Raw genomic sequence first — 17,485 nt, 5'->3', positions numbered from 1 at the left:
TTGTTTATGTGATGTATCACGTTTATTGATTTGCGGATATTGTACCATCCTTGCATTCCTGGAATAAATCCTACTTGGTAATGGTGTATGATCTTTGTGATGTTCTTCTGGAGTCGATTTGCTAGAATTTTGTTGAGGATTTTGGCATCTATGTTCATGAGGGATATTGGCCTGTAATTCTCTTTCATTGAGTTGTCTTTATCTGGTTTTGGTATTAGGGTGATGCTGGCTTCATAGAAGGAGTACGGAAGTGTTCCTTCCTCTTGAATTTTTTGGAATAGTTTTAGTTCTTCCTTGAATGTTTGGTAAAATACTCCTGTGAAGCCATCTGGCCCTGGGCTTTTGTTTGCTGGAAGCTTTTTGATGACTGTTTCAATTTCTTCCCAAGTCACTGCTCTATTGAGGTTTTTAGATTCTTCCTGATTGAGTTTTGGAAGTTTGTATTTTTCTAGGAATATGTCCATTTCCTCCAAGTTGTTCAGTTTGTTGGAATAGAGTTGTTCATAGTATTTTGTAACAATCTGTTGTATTTCGGTGGGGTCTGTTGTTATTTCACCTCTTTCATTTCTGATTTTGTTTATTTGGGTCCTCTCTCTTTGTTTCTTGGTTAGCCTGGCTAGAGGTCCATCAATCTTGTTTATCCTTTCGAAGAACCAGTTCTTGGTTTTGTTGATCTTATGTATTGTTTCTTTGGTCTCTATGTTGTTTATCTGTGCTCTGATTTTTGTTATTTCCTTCCTTCTGCTTACTCTGGGCTTTTCTTGTTGCTCTTTTTCTAACTCTTTGAGTTGTAGAGTTAGATCATCTGCTACCATTTTTTCTAGTTTTTTGCAATAGGCTTGTAAGGATATGAACTTCCCTCTCAAAACTGCTTTTGCTGTGTCCCATAGATTTTGGATTGTTGTGTTTTCATTGTCATTTGTTGCCAGGATGTTTTTAATTTCTTCCTTGATTTCTCTGGTAACCCAGTCCTTGTTTAATAGCATGTTGTTTAGTCTCCCTGTGTTTGATTTCTTTGGATTGTTTTTATTGTACTTAATTTCCAGTTTTATGCCACTATGATCCGAGAAGATCCTTGATATGATTTCTATCTTCTTGAATTTGAAGAGACTTTGCCTATGTCCCAAAATGTGGTCTATCCTTGAGAATGTCCCATGTGCACTTGAGAAGAATGTATATTCTGTGGCTTTGGGGTGGAATGTTCTAAAGATGTCAATTAATTCCATCTGGTCTAGTGAGTCATTTAGGATTGATATTTCTTTGCTGATTTTTTGTTTAGATGATTTGTCGAAGGGTGACAGTGGGGTATTAAAACCTCCTACTATGATTGTATTGCTATTAATCTCTCCCTTAATGTCCTCCAGCAGTTTTTTTTTTTTATGTATTTGGGTGCTCCTGTATTGGGTGCATATATATTTACCAGTTTTATTTCTTCTTGTTGGATTGTTCCCTTTAGTATTATGAAGTGGCCTTCATTATCTCTTGTTATGTCCTTCACTCTGAGATCTAATTTGTCAGATATAAGTATTGCTACCCCAGCTTTTCTTTCCTTTCCATTTGCCTGGAAAACCTTTTTCCATCACTTCACCCTCAGTCTGTGTGCATCTTTTTTTCTGAGGTGGGTTTCTTGTAGACAACAGATGTAAGGGTCTTGTTTTCTTATCCAATCTGACACCCTATGTCTTTTGATTGGAGCATTTAATTCATTTACATTTAAGGTTATTATTGATAGGTACTCATTTGATGGCATTTTTATTCTATACCCGTGTTCCTTCTTCACTTCCTATTTCTTAATTTTTACAGTAGACCCTTTAGCATTTCTTGCATTGCTGGTTTGGTGGAGATAAATTCCTTCCGTCTTTTTTTGTCTGTGAAGCTCCTGATTTCCCCTTCAATTTTGATTGATAGACTTGCTGGGTACAGTATTCTTGGATTCAAACCCTTCCTTTGCATGACTTTGTATATTTCATCCCATTCCCTTCTGGCCTGATATGTTTCTGTTGAGAAATCAGTTGCTAGTCTGATGGGGGTTCCTTTATATGTAACTTTCTGTCTCTCTCTGGCTGCTTTTAAAATTCTTACTTTGTCGTTGTTGTTTGCCACTTTAATTATAATGTGCCTTGGCGTCTGTCTTCTGGGATTCATTTTGCTTGGGACTCTGCGAGCATCTTTGATTTGTGTTGTTTTTTTCTTCTCTATCTCAGGAAAGTTTTCTGTCATTATTTCTTGAAATACTTTTTCCATGTCTACCTCAGTTTCCTTTCCTTCTGGAACCCCTATTATTTGAATATTATTTTGTTTTGTATTGTCCCAAAGTTCCCGTAGGCTCTCCTCCTGCTTTTTAATCTTTTTTTTCTAGAAGCTGCTCTAATTGGGTATTTTTTTCCATCTTGTCTTCTAGCTCACTGATGCGGTACTCTGCTTCATCTAGTCTACTCTTGATGCTTTCTATTGAGATCTTCATGGTAGCGATGCCATTTTTCATTTCTTCTTGGTTCTTCTTCAATTCCTGATGGTTCTTCCTCATTTCTTCTTGGTTATTGTCAAATTTCTCTTCCATTCTTTTTAACCAACCTATGATCATTATTCTGAACTCTTGCTCTGGTAGGCTGCTTGCCTCTGGCTCGTTTACTTCCTTTTCTGGTGATGCCTGCTTTTCTTTCATTTGCGGGGTATTTTTTTGTCTTCCCATGGTATCTCTTTTCAGGATGTCTGGTTATGTGGTGTTCTTTCTCTTGCGTTTATTTAAAGGTGCAAAATATAACACTACCAGGTACAACACAAGAGGCCCTTAACAGGAATGTATTTACAATATTAATAACCTCTAATAAAGGTAACCCCTAGCGATAGGCAAATTAGGGTATAGGAGAGAAGGAAGGAAGGAAGGTAAAAATAAAATAAATAAAAATTAAATAAATAAATAAATAAATAAATAAATAAATAAATAAAATTAAAAAAAATTAGAAGAAATAAAGTAATGACAAAATGAAGTTGGAAAACAGGGAGAAAACCAAGAGAGAGAGAGAGAGAGAGAGAGAGAGAGAGAGAGAAGAAGCAAACTAAAAAAATGGGAAACAAACTATATATATGTGCAGAATATTGCCATAGAACAACCACTGAGCCCAGCCAATGCCGGTAACAATATTTGGAGATTAATACAAACTACAATATCCACTATTATTAAGTAAGGTTATGATATACAGAAGGAAAAGAAACAAACAAAAACAGAGGATTTAAAAAAAAATACAAAGCAACAATAACAACACAGGAATAAGCATAACAATTTCACTGAAAAGCATAAATATTCACAATAATCAACCTTCACACAAACAATAAGAAAAGGATAGAAAGTAGAACCGTTTTTTTTGTTTTTTGTTTTTGTTTTTTTTTTTTTAACTAGTTAATATAGTGCAGAGAGTGGTATTTATACACTTGTATCAGGGGTTGGAACTTAGGTCTATAAGTATAGTGAGAGCTTTAGCAGGGGGTATACAGAAAGAATAGAGGAAAAACTAAAGCCAGAAAGGGATAGGATAAACTGGAGACTAAAAGGTTAAAGTTTAGTAAGAGAGTGATGGTGTAAAGGTCGAGTTGAGATAGGGTTGAATGATGCTATAGTAGAGATTAAAATAGAATGAAGGTTACTCCCAATGTAAAATAAAGAAGAAGTAAAATGGTACTGGAGAGGAAAAGAAAAAAAAATTGCAAAATAGCAGTAGTAATAGTGATGATAGAGATTGAAAAATGTAATAATTGAAAAGGTAAAATCAAGTAAGGAAAAAAGAAAAAAATCTTTTCTTCAGTAAAAGATGTAAAAAATGAAAATTAAATAAAAAATGTAAAAAATGAAAATAAAATACAGAATAGTAAAATTAGCATAAAAATGTCCAGTAGTGGTCATTCACTTCCTCTGTTATTGTATTTGGCACGCCTGATTCTTGGACCAGAGAGTCTTGCAGTTCTCAGCATTCCACTGCACCTCAGTTTTGTAAGGTAGTCCTTAATTTTAGGTAGGCTATATCTTAGTTATTTGTGTCCATTTATTTTTGATTAATTAAAAGAAAAAGAAAAAGAAAAAAAAAGGCAGTTTGTAGTTCAGCCCTTAGGTGTCAGTGTTACCGGTTTGACCTTCCAGTCTTTGGTTGCTCTGGCCTTCTTTCTCTATGGCTCTACCTGGCAGAGTGCCAGCTGGCTTCCAGACTATCTCTTCTGGTTCCGATCCCTTGTTTCCAGGGAGGCAATTTCCTCCTGCAATTTCCAGGATATGCCCAACTGGGCAGTCCTTCCCTAGTATTCCGAAGCTAGGGGGTGAAGGGGATCAGGCGCCAAGGTGTCCAGGTGTTCCGCCCTTGGCAGGACAGCCGCAATTCTTAACAATCTGTCCCATGTCCCACTGGTGTTTTAGAAAAAGTCCCGCTTCTGGGGACAATTACTCCAAACCCCGAACTGGGTGTTGCCAGACAGGTTTCTAGCTGCGGCCTTCTTTGGGCGGAGCTCTGGAGCTTGGGCCACCGAGGTGCTCCTGGGCCGCACTGGGGGCGGGCCCTCACAGCTCTCCAGGGCTACAATAGAGGCGGGGCCGCCATTGCTCCTGGGCCGCACTGGGGGTGGGGCCTCACGGGAGCTCCGGGGCTACAATATAGGCGGGGCCACGGCACTCAGGGGCCGCTCTGGGGGCGGGGCCTCGCGGGAGCTCCAGGACTACCGCTGCCTGCGCCGCCAGAACCCTCAGGCTATCCCCACAAACTCTGACGTTTCCGTGGGTGGCAAAGAACTTCCTTGAATCCACGCGTTTGCTCCAATCAGGGCTCCACAGGTGCTCGATGGACTCCTCGGCTGTGGGTTTTCCAGGCCTCAGAGAAGCTGCTCCCTTCCTGGTAGGGTGGCGCAGCCTTCGCGCCGAGCCCGGAGCTCCGGGAGAAGTCGGGAGTGCTGGCCGCTTGGTCAGGAAATCCTGTCCAGCGGACCCTTCCTTACCTTCCTAGAGTGATCCGCTGCCCCTTAGCTGCTAATCAATATTCCCTGAGCGACTCAGATGTTGCTTCTATCTGTTTTGGGACCGGGGTCAGAACAAGTCCATCTGTTCGGTCGCCATCTTCAAGCTTGTACTAAATTCTTTATGTTTGTTCAATTTAATCCATGTAACACCCATATAATACAATCTTTATTAATTACTTATTATACAAGAAGACTGAGGCTTTGGAAATACTTAAGTTTTAAAAAATAAATTTAAAAATAGAATTCAAATCCATGTCTGCTTTTTTTTACTTTCCTTCTTTCTTTCTTTTTTTTCTTTCTTTATTTTATTTTATTTTATTTTATTTTATTTTAACCACATAAAGCCTCTCTTAGAGAAATGACTCAGTAATTGATGGATGATGACAAAGCCTTTAGAAATACAGAATAATTTTGTTAATAAAAATTGCTTGACAGTTCTTCTGTTTCTCATACTTCTCCTCCTCCTCCTTCTTCTTCGATATTTCAGTTCGACAGAATGTTCTGGAGAGAGAGAACCACGAGTTAGCATGGCCAGGAAAAGGAACATTTAAGTTAACGGTCAAGTTGCCTCCAGCCTCAAATGAAGTCCATGATGCCTCTAAAGAGAAAATTCCATCAAATGTAAGTAAAAGTACAAGTAGGCAGGAAGTAGGGGGTTCTCCCAAGGTGTGCGGGATGGGAAGCCCAATGAGGAACACCTAGTGGAACAAACAATATAAATCAAACTGCAGTGAGAAATGCAACTTACAGATGTGGTGGGATAGGTATGCAATAATGAAGGAGGAGGCTCTTTTTGTTTGATTTTAGACATTTTTGGAAAATTCAAGGTTTGGGGTTATAATATGGGAAGTTTGAGACATAAAATTATGTCTCTTAACCTTGAATGTGCTGTATTTGTTTGACTTTTACATTGTCTTGAGGAGATAGCAATCCATACTGCATGTACTAAGTATTTCCTAAAATGTTATAGAAATAGTATCCACCTTGTGGGTTTGTAGGATTGTTGTGAGGGTTGGATGAGACAACCTGTGTAAAGAAATGGTACAGTGGTCATAGGAAAGACTCAATAAGTGTTAGATGGGGGAAAGATGTAGATCTTACCCCATTCCTTGAACACTTGGTATACATTGTTCTGAGTAAGTGGAGGTGCCACTACACATGGGGGATACTCAAAAGCATCATTGCTGGAGTTCTTCACTCTTGTGTCTGTTGATCCTATATCTCCAGGTTAGTCTCAGGCACATTTTATTAATATAAAAAATTTGCATTATTGGTAATTTATTAATGCTACTTTATTGTTTGAATTTCAGGAATCCAAAGAAGATGCCAAAGAACCAGGTAAGGTCTCAAGATAACTGGCCTTCACGAGGCAGTTTTGCTTTGATTAAAGATGGCCCTTGTAGACATCATCATCTTCTTTACTTCACCAGGCAGGTTTTTCTCAGCTTGGCAATGGCTTGGGCTGCATCCTCTTTATACTCTCAGCCTGCTATTCAGAGGGTGAACACTGGGGGAGCCACCTAAGGGCTCAGGTTAGGAGGATGGAAACAGCTCTCTCTGTGGGGTCTGGGAGACACCTTTTGATTGAGGGCAGGGCTAAGAGGGGCCTGGAGGAAGGTGATGAAGTGACCTTTAGAGCCCCTTGTGCCCAAGCCACCATCGAGAAGCAAGTACATGACGTGTCAGTGGGTGCTGTGTGTGGTTAAGTCAGTTTCTGAGCAGTGGGTGTGGAAAGTGCTGTCCTCAGGAGCCACTTCAGGAAGGTGTGGGTCATCCATGGATGAAAACTTCTGAATCTCAGTGCAGGATGGGGGTGCAACCCTCCAAAGCAGCAGCAGCTCTTTTCTTCCCATCTGCTGTAAGATAGAGCCCAATACCTAGTGGCTGTTGTAGAGTCTGTTGCTTAACTAGTGTCTGGGTGTTAGCCTGTAGCACCTGACATCTTTACTAAAGAACAACTGGCTTGCTGGGCTAAGCATGGTGTTATAAAGGGGAGGACATGGTAAAATGTGTTGAATGGCTGAGCAAGAGAAATAAAGTGATACATATAATTCAGATCTTATGGAAAAGAAAATTCTAAAAAATGTGTAAATATGTTCCTCTAAAGTAGAAGTTGTCTTGAGAACATGTTTCGATTTTTTCAACTTCCTCTTTTTGAAAATGGCACTAGGACGAGAGCATGGGGCTATTGTCAGAGCTCTAGAATTTCACTGGAGTGGTGACAAGCTGACGATGGAAGGTAAGGCCCATATTTAAGAAATGAGGAGAGCAGAGGACACAGCACTTTTAAGCCACTAGGCAGGCCTGAAACCCATAGCTTCAAATAAAGATTGACAGGCAGTGACAGAGCAGGGAAAGGCCCACAACAACATCAGGAGATATGAGCACTAAGCCAGTGTCCTATTTCAGGCCAAACTGAGCTGGGTTAGGCCTCAAAGGTGGAAACCAGCAAGTGGAAGAACTAAGAGAAGATATATGAACAAGAGCAGAGAAATACTGGTCACTTGTGGTCAGCAACTTCTGTTTATTCCAAGTCTGTATTTTAAGCCTGGACCCTCTTCTAAATCACAGAGCTGTGTCTGACCTTTCCTTTGTAAAATATGTTAGCACCAATGTTTCTGAAGCCACTGTGCCACTTACCTCCAAAGCAGTGCCCTCTTCTGCCTTTTTTACTTCTCTTCAAGTACATTACCAGTTTGCCCATCTCCTACTAGAAAGTTGTATTTTCTTTAAGCTCTCACAAATGTTGGTATCATTCATTCCTCCCTCTCCCCAGGCCCCCATTATTACTTTACAAATCCAGCATGGCAGAAATACCCAGCTTGGTCTCTCTGTACCTGATATTATTCTCCTTATCTCAGACCAGTCCTATGTGTTGCTGGATATCTGGTCATCTGTTTCACAGAAACCTTCCCTGGCTCACCTTACTACCAAAAGCAAGATAAAGTCCAGACCACATTCTAGATGAAGCTGACTTTTCTGGCCTCATTTCTCACATCGCTGTACATGAAGCTCCTTGAGCTTTATTGGTCAGATCACCATTTCCTAAATAGTTTGGAACAACATGATACTTGGCCTGTAGTCTGTTGCTCACAGTACTCTCCACCCCACTTTTTTCTGCCTAAATTCAATAGACCCTTCAAGATCGACTCAGATTCCTCTCTTCTCTAAAGCCTTTCCAAGCCAGCTAATCTCTTTATCTCTCTTTCTTGACTTAATTGTTGGTGCTGTTTATATGGTAATGCCTCTCTTGTGACGAAGTTTCTAATAGTGGGATGATAAAACTATATTGCTTACAAGGCTCTTATCATTCACTCAGTTCAATAGTTTCATTTTTAAATTGAGAGATGTGCCCAAGGTGACTTGGTTAAAGAGGGGTCAATTCAGGGGTTGAACTCATAGAGACTCATCCCCAGCCTAGTACTCATTCTGATTTGTCATACCTGTCTCATTGCATGTTAGTTGCTAATGAATCCTCAAGCTATTTTTTATTTGGCATGTGTGTTTGTGTGTATTTGTTGGCATTATCTAACTGCTCTAACCAACAACTGCCCAGATCACAGTGCAGCGTAGTTGGCAGCTAGGGTGGTGGGTGGAGTCAGAGTGCTTTAAAAGGCATCTAAATTGGAAAAGAAGAAGTAGAACTGTCCGTATTTGCAGATGACATGATATTGTACATAAAAAACCCTAAAGACTCCATTTTAAAATGATTAGACTTAACGCATTTGGAAATGTAGAAGGATACAAAAATTAATGCCAAGAAATATATGGCATTTTTATATACCAATAGTGAATTTACAGAAAGAGAGACTAAGAAAGCAATCCCATTTACCATTGCACCAAAAAAATTAAGATACCTACAAATAAACTTAACTAAGGAGGTAAAAGACCTATATGCGGAAAACAATAAGACACTTAAAAAATAGATAGAGGAAGACATAAAAAGATGGAAGAACATACCATGTTCATGGATTGGTAGAATCAACATCATTAAAATGTCCATACTACCCAAAGCAACTATAGATTCAGTGCACTCTCAATTAAAATACCAAAGGCATATTTCACAGACCTAGATAGAACATCCTACTGGGGATGTGCCCAAAACCAAGGTACATGCCCTTGACTGGAATCAAACCTGGGACTCTTCTGTCCGCAGGCCAAAGCTCTATCCATTGAGCCAAACTGGTTTTGGCCTAAATAGATACTTTTTGAAAGAAGATAGAAAGAAGGCCAAGATGCATATGAAAATATGCTCAAAGGCATTAATTATCTGACAGATGCAAGTCAAAACAACAATGTGGTAACATATCACACCTGTCAGAATGGCTATCATCAACAAACAACAAGTTCTGGAGAGGATGCAGAGAAAGGAACCTTGGTGTACTGCTTGTAGGAATGCAGACCGGTGCAGCCACTGTGAAGAATAGCATGGAGTTTCCTCAAAAACCTAAAAATGGAACTCCCATTCGACCCAGTATTCCCACTTCTAGGGATATATCCCAAGAAACTAGAAACACCAATCAGAAAGGATATATGCACCCCTATGGTCATAGCAGCACTATTTACAATAGCTAAGATTTGGAAACAGCCTAAAATGCCCATCAGCAGATGAATGGATAACAAAATTATGGTACATCTACACAATGGAATACTACCCTGCTATAAAAAAGCAGGAATTCTTACCATTTACAGCAGCATGGATGGAACTGGAAAGCATTATGCTAAGTGAAATAAGCCAGGCAATGAAAGAAAAATCCCATATGATCTCTCTCATTTATGGAAAATAAAGAACATTATTATCCAATGAATAAGAAGATACAGAGGCAGTGCAGCATCGAACATCCTGTCAAATTACAGTGGGAAGGCTGGAGAATGTTGGGGAAGGTGGAGGAAAGAGATCAATTGAAGGACTTGTATGCATGCATATAAGCACAACTAATAGACACAAGATATAGGTAAGGGATGATGAGGGAATGTGCCAGGGGATAGGAGAGGTTGGAGAAAGTCAACGGGGGGGGGGGGGGGGGGGGGAAGACATGAGATACATGTACTACTATTTGTAATACTTTAAACAATAAAATAAAATTTAAAGGAGCTACAGGCTTGGAAGGGAAAATCTCACCATCTTGAAAGGAAAAGTGGGTCTTTTCAGAGGCCTAAATATCCACAGCCATGGTGACCTCTGAGCAGCAATGAGCTCCAGAACACTGGTCCCAGGTGGTGCTAACACTGGGACTCAAAGGAGCTCTGCACTACACCACGGAAAGGAGAGAGAGAAATACATAACCAGACATCCTGAGAAGAGAGACCATGGGGAGACAAAGAAACAGCCCACATATGAAAGAAAAGCAGGCATCACCAGAAAAGGAAGTAAACGAATTAGAGGCAAGCAACCTATCAGAGCAAGAATTTAGAGAAATGGTCATAAAGTGGCTGAAAAGAATGGAAGACAAATTTGACAATATGAGTAAGAACCAAAAGGAAACGAAAGAACCAAGAAGAAGTGAAAAATGAGATCATTGCTGTAAAGAACTCAATAGAAAGCATCAAGAGTAGACTAGAAGCAGAGGACCGCATCAGTGAGTTAGAAGACAAGATGAAAAAAAATTCCAGAGCACAGTAGCTTCTAGAAAAAAAAAAAAATTAAAAAGCAGTAGGAGAGCCTAAGGGAACTTTGGGACAACACAAAATAAAACAACACAACATCTGCATAATAAGGGTTCCAAAAGGAAAGGAAACTGAGGAAGGCATAGAAAACCTGTTTCAAGAAATAATGACAGAAAACTTTCCTGATATAGGGAAGAAAAAACCCACACAAATCCAAGAAGCTCACAGACCCAAGCAAAATGAACCCCCCCCCCCCAAAAAAAAAAAACACAAAAAAAAACCCAAAGCCAAAGCACATTATAATTAAATTGGCAAACACCAACGACAAAGTAAGAGTTTAAAAGCAGCCAGAGAGAGACAGAAAGTTACATGCAAAGGAACCCCCATCAGACTAGCAACTGATTTCTCAACAGAAACTCATCAGGCCAGAAAGGAATGGAATGAAATATATAAAGTCATGCAAAGGAAGGGTCCAAATCCAAGACTACTGTTTCCAGCAAGGCTATCAATCAAAATTGAAGGTGAAATCAGGAACTTCACAGACAAAAGACAGACTAAAGGAATTTATCTCCACCAAACCAGCAATACAAGAAATGCTAAAGGGTCTTCTGTAAATAAAAAAAGAAGAAGAAGAAGAAAAAGAAATAGGAAGCGAAGAAGGAACACATGGGTATAGAGTAAAAATGGTGACAAATAAGTACCTATCAATAATAACTTTAAATGTAAATGGATTAAATGCCCCTATCAAGAGACACAGGGTAACAGATTGGATAACAAAACAAGACCCATATATCTGCTGTCTACAAGAAACCCATTTCAGAAAAAAAGACTCACACAGACTGAGGGTGAAGGGATGGAAAAAGGCTTTCCAGGCGAATGAAAATGGAAGAAAAAAAAAATAAAAAAAAAATAAAAAGCTGGGGTAGCAATACTTATATCTGACAAATTAGATCTCAAAATGAAGGACATAAGATATGAGGAAGGCTACTTCATAATACTAATGGGAGCAATCTAACAAGAAGAAATAACTCTGGTAAACATATATGCATACCATACAGGAGCACCCAAATACATAAAAAACAAAAACAAAAAAACAAACAAACAAAAAAACCCCCAAAATTCCTGGAGGATATCAAGGGAGAGATTAACAGCAATACAATCATAGTAGGAGATTTTAATACCCCACCCCACTATCACCATTGGACAAATCCTCTAAACAAAAAATCAGCAAAGAAACATCAATCCTAAATGACTCACTGGATCAGATGGAATTAATTGACATCTTCAGAACATTTCAACCCAAAGTCACAGAATATACATTCTTCTCAAGTGCACATGGGTCATTTTCAAAGATAGACCATGTGTTGGGACATAGGCAAAGTCTCTCCAAATTCAAGAAGATAGAAATCATATAAAACATCTTCTCAGATCCTAGTGGCATAAAACTGAAAATCAATTACAATAAAAACAATACAAAGAAAACATACACATGGAGATTAAACAGCATGCTATTAAAAAATGACTCGGTTACCAGAGAGAATGAGGAAGAAATAAAAAAAAAAAACATCCTGGCAACAAATGACAATGAAAATACAACAATCCAAAATCTATGGAACACAGCAAAAGCAGGCTTGAGAGGGAAGTTCATAGCTCTACAAGCATACTGCAAGAAACAAGAAACAATCATAATAAATTACCTAACACTACAACTCAAAGAGTTAGAAAGAGAGCAACAAGAAAAGACCAGTGTAGGCAAAAGGAAGGAAATAATTAAGATCAGAGTGGAGATAAATGACATAGAGACCAAAGAAACAATATGAAAGATCAACAAAACCAAGAACTGGTTCTTTGAAAGGTTAAACAAGATTGATGAACCTTTAGTCAGGATCACCAAGAAGCAAAGAGAGAGGACCCAAATAAACAAAATCAGAAATGAAAGTGATGAAATAACAACAGACCCCGCTGAAATACAAAGGACTGTTACAAAATACTGCAAACAACTCTATTCCAAAAAAACTGGACAACCTGGAGGAAATGGATAGATTCCTGGAAAAATACAACCTTCCAAAACTCAATCAGGAAGAATCCAAACAGCTCAATAGGCCAGTCACTGTGGAAGAAATTGAAGCAGTCATCCAAAAGCTTCTGGCAAACAAAAGCCCAGGGCCAGATGGCTTCACAGGAGTATTTTACCAAACATTCAAGGAAGAACTAAAACCTATCCTCCTCAGACTATTCCAAAAAATCCAAGAGGAAGGAACACTTCCAAGCTACTTAAATGAAGCCAGCATCACCCTAATACCAACACCAGATAAAGACAACACAATGAAAGAGAATTACAGGCCAATATCCATCATGAACATAGATGCCAAAATCCTCAACAAAATTCTAGCAAATCGGCTCCAGCAGTATATCAGAAAGATCATACACCATGACCAAGTAGGATTTATCCCAGGAATGCAAGGATGGTACAATATCCACAAATCAATAAATGTGATACATCACATAAACAAACTAAGAGATAAAAATCATATAGTCATATCAATTGATGCAGAAAAAGCATTTGACAAAATCTAACACCCCTTCTAGATAAAAGACCCTCTCAACAAGGTGGGGATAGAAGGATAATACCTCAACTTAATAAAACCTATATTTGATTAAGCCACAGCAAACATCATACTCAATGGGCAAAAATTAAAACCATTTTCCCTAAGAACAGAAACAAGACAGGATGCCCACTCTCACCACTCTTGTTTGATATAGTACTGGAAGTATTAACCCTTGCAATTAGACAAGAAGAAGAAATAAAAGGCATCCAAATTGGAAAAAAAGAAGTAAAACTGTCCTTATTTTCAGATGACATGATATTTTATGTAAAAAACCTAAAAGACTCCATCAAAAAACTACCGTATTTTCCGGCTTATAAGATGACCCCCTAATTTTACAGTTTAAACAGAGGTTTAGGCCTATATTCTCTGTATATGACTACCCCCCACTTCTAAGAAAAGAATTACTTAGCCGTCAAGATCTGCAGGTAATTTTTGTGCAATTTTGGTCTTTTGCTCCCGATTTTCAGTTGACTCTTTTTCTTTTCAAAAGTCGTCTTATACACCGAAAAATACAGTAATAGAATTAATAAATGAATTTGGCAATGTAGCAGGATATAAAATTAAAGCCAAGAAATCTATGGCCTTTCTATACACCAATAGTGGATTTACAGAAAGAGAGACTAAAAAATCAATTCCATTTACTATTGCACACACACACACACAAAAAAAAAAAAAAAAAAAAAAAATTAAGATACCTACGAATAAACTTAACTAAGGAGGTAAAAGACCCAATATGAGGAAAAACACAGGACACTTTAAAAAGAGATAGAAGAAGATGTAAAAAGATGGAAGAACATACCATGTTCATGGATTGGTAGAATCAACATAATTAAAATGTCCATACTACCCCAAACAATCTATAGATTCAATCCACTCTCCATTAAAACACTAAAGGCATATTTCACAGACCAAGAACTAACTCTCCAAAAATTCATCTGGAACAAAAAAAGACCCCGAATAGCCACAGAAATCCTGAGAAAGAAGAATAAAGTAGGAGATATCTCAATACCAGATTTCAAACTGTATTACAAAGCCACTGTCCTCAAAACATCATGGTACTGGCACAAGAACAGACATACAGATCAGTGGAATAGAATAGAGAATTCAGATATCAACCCAAATCACTATGCTCAATTAATATTTGACAAAGGAGGCACAAACATACAATGGAGTCAAAACAGTCTCTTCAATAAATGGTGTTGGGAAAATTGGACAGATACATGCAAAAGAATGAAACTAGATCACCAACTTACATCGTACACAAAAATACACTCAAAATGGATACAGGACTTAAACATAAGACGGGAAACCATAGAAATACTAGAGGCATCCACAGGCAGCAAAATCTCAAACATATGCCAAAAGAACTTCTTCACTCATACTGCCCCTAGGGCAATGGAAGCTAAAGAGAAAATAAACAAATGGGACTACATCAAAATAAAAAGCTTTTTTACATCAAAAGAAACCACCAATAAAACAACAAGAAAGCCCACTGTATGGGAAAACATATTTGCAAATGTTATCACTGATAAAGGCTTAATCTCCAACATTTACTGACAGCTTATACAACTTAATAAAAGGAAGATAAATGATCCAATTAGAAAATGAGGCAAAGGACCTAAATAGAATCTTTTCAAAAGAAGACAGAAGGAAGGCCAAGAGGCACATGAAAACATGCTCAAAGTCACTAATTATCCGAGAGATGCAAATCAAAACAACAATGCTGTACCATCTCACACCGGTCAGAATGGCTATCATCAACAAATCAGCAAACAACAAGTGTTAGCAAGGATGCAGAGAAAAAGGAACTCTCTTGCACTGCTGGTGGGAATGCAGACTGGTACAATCACCATGGAGAACAGTATGGAGTTTCCTCTAAAAACTGAAAATGGAACTCCCATTTGACCCAGTAATCCCACTCCTAGGAATATATTCTAAGAAACCAGAAAAACCAATAAAAAAGGATATATGTACCCCTATGTTCATAGCAGCACAATTTACAATAGCTAGGATTTGGAAACAGCCTAGGTGCCCGTCAGCAAATGACTGGATCAGAAAACCATGGTACATCTATACAATGGAATACTATGCTGTCATAAAATGAAGGAATTTTTATCATTTGCAGTAACCTGGATGAAATTGGAGAGCATTATGCTGAGTGAAATAAGACAGCCAATGAAAGAAAAATACCACATGATCTCACTCATTTATAGATAATAAGGAACATTATAAACTGATGAACAAAAGGAATAATGATGCAGAGACAGTAAAAGAAACAGACTGTCAAATTACAGCGGGGAGGGTAGGGAGATAAGGGGGAGATAAGAGATCAACTGAAGGACTTGTATGCATGCATATAAGCATAAGCAATGGATGAAAAACTCCATCCAATGGGGAGGGAGGGCATGTATGGGAGTGGGGGTGGGTGGGGATTGGTAAGGTATGTACACATATAATACCTTAATTAAAAAAATGAGGGGAAAAAAAAACCAAATAGCCACAGCAAACCTGAGAAAGAAAAACAAAGTAGGAGGGATCTCAATACCAGATTTCAAGCTGTATTACAAAGCAACTGTTCTCAAAACAGCATGATACTGGCACAAAAACAGACATACAGATCAGTGGAATAGAATAGAGAATCTGGATATCGACACAAACTTCTATACTCAAGTAATATTTGACAAAGGAGGTATGAAAATACAATGGAGTCAAGACAGTCTCTTCAATAAATGGTGTTGGGAAAATTGGACAGATACATACAAAAGAATGAAACTAGATCACCAACACACCATGCACAAAAATAAATTCAAAATGGATACAGGAATTAAACATAAGAAGGGAAACCATAAAAATACTAGAGGCATCCACAGGCAGGAAAATCTCAGACATATGCTGAAAGAACTTCTTCACTGATACTGCCCCTAGGGCAATGGAAGCTAAAGAGAAAATAAACAAATGGGACTACATCAAAATAAGAAGCTTTTTCACAGCAAAAGAAACTATCAACAAAACAACAAGAAAGCCCACTGTATGGGAGAACATATTTGCAAATGTTATCACTGATAAAGGCTTAATCTCCAACATATAAAGGCAGCTTATCCAACCTAATAAAAGGAAGATAAATGATCCAATAAAGAAATGAGGCAATGGACCTAAATGCAATCTTTACAAAAGAAGACAGAAGGAAAGCCAAGAGGCACAGGAAAACATGCTCAAAGTCACTAATTATCCAAGAGATGCCAATCAAAAAGACAATGCAGTACCATCTCACTCCAGCCAGAATGGCTATCATCAACAAATCAACAAACGACAAGTGCTGGTGAGGATGGGGAGAAAAAGGAACCCACGTGCACTGCTGGTGGGAATGCAGACTGGTACAGCCAGTGTGGAGAACAGAATGGAGTTTCTTCAAAAAACTGAAAATGGAACTCCCGTTTTACCTAGTAATCCCACTCCTAGGAATATATACTAAGAGACTGGTAACACCAATAAGAAAGGATATATGCACCCCTATGTTCATAGCAGCACAACTTACAATAGCCAAGATTTGGAAACAGCCTAGGTGCCCGTCAGCAGATGACTGGATCAGAAAACCATGGTACATCTACACAATGGAATACTATGCTGCCATAAAAAAGAAGGAATTCTTACCATTTGCAGCAACCTGGATGGAATTGGAGAACATCATGCCAAGTGAAATAAGCCAGTCAATGAAAGAAAAATACCACATGATCTCACTCATTTATGGATAATAAAGAAAATTATAAAGTGTTGAACAAAAGGTAGATATAGAGACAGTAAAGCATCAACCAGAATGTCAAATTATAGCAGGAAGGTTAGGGAGAGGTGGGGGAGATAAGAGATCAACTGAAAGACTTGTGTATATGCATATAAGCATAACCTATGGACGCAAAACTTGGGAGGGAGGCATGTATGGAAGTGGGTTGGGGAGCAATGGTAAGATGATGCTTATACACATATAATACCTTAATAAAAAATGAAAAGAAAAAAAAATTTTTTTAAAAGAGAGAAAATGGAGATCCATATGAAGGAGACACATATTGATCATGCTTGAAGTAGAATTCAGCACTTCTTCCCATATTCCATTAGCCATACAAACTCTACTATAGGAATTTAACCGTAGGAAGTCTGGGCAATATATTCCAGAAAGAACACAAAATGGATTTGATAAGCACATGACATTTTACTCTGCCATAATAAACATTTACAAATATCAGTTTCGCTTCTCATTTTTCTTGAATACCTCCATT

The 17,485-nt window shown here is 38.3% G+C and overlaps 1 protein-coding gene and 1 long non-coding RNA gene across 2 annotated transcripts in view; one reads left to right on the top strand and one right to left on the bottom strand.

Annotated features, from left to right (window-relative positions):
- Positions 1 to 17,485, bottom strand: part of LOC311616425 — a 104,479-nt gene that overhangs the window by 22,221 nt on the left and 64,773 nt on the right. The window lies entirely within an intron of this gene.
- The window catches only part of LOC311616307 (protein mono-ADP-ribosyltransferase PARP14-like), an 85,542-nt gene that overhangs the window by 6,831 nt on the left and 61,226 nt on the right, over positions 1 to 17,485 (top strand). Inside the window, exons 2-3 of the mRNA XM_084871498.1 lie at positions 5,486 to 5,619; positions 6,309 to 6,336. Coding sequence (XP_084727624.1) covers positions 5,486 to 5,619; positions 6,309 to 6,336 — 162 coding nt within the window. The remainder of the gene's footprint in view (positions 1 to 5,485; positions 5,620 to 6,308; positions 6,337 to 17,485) is intronic.

Source organism: Pipistrellus hanaki (assembly GCF_964339955.1).
Source record: "Pipistrellus hanaki genome assembly, chromosome: 2".
Classification (NCBI taxonomy): Eukaryota; Metazoa; Chordata; class Mammalia; order Chiroptera; family Vespertilionidae; genus Pipistrellus; species Pipistrellus hanaki.
The sequence above is the reverse complement of the archived record's forward strand: the minus strand, read 5'-3'. Positions and strand labels throughout refer to the sequence as shown.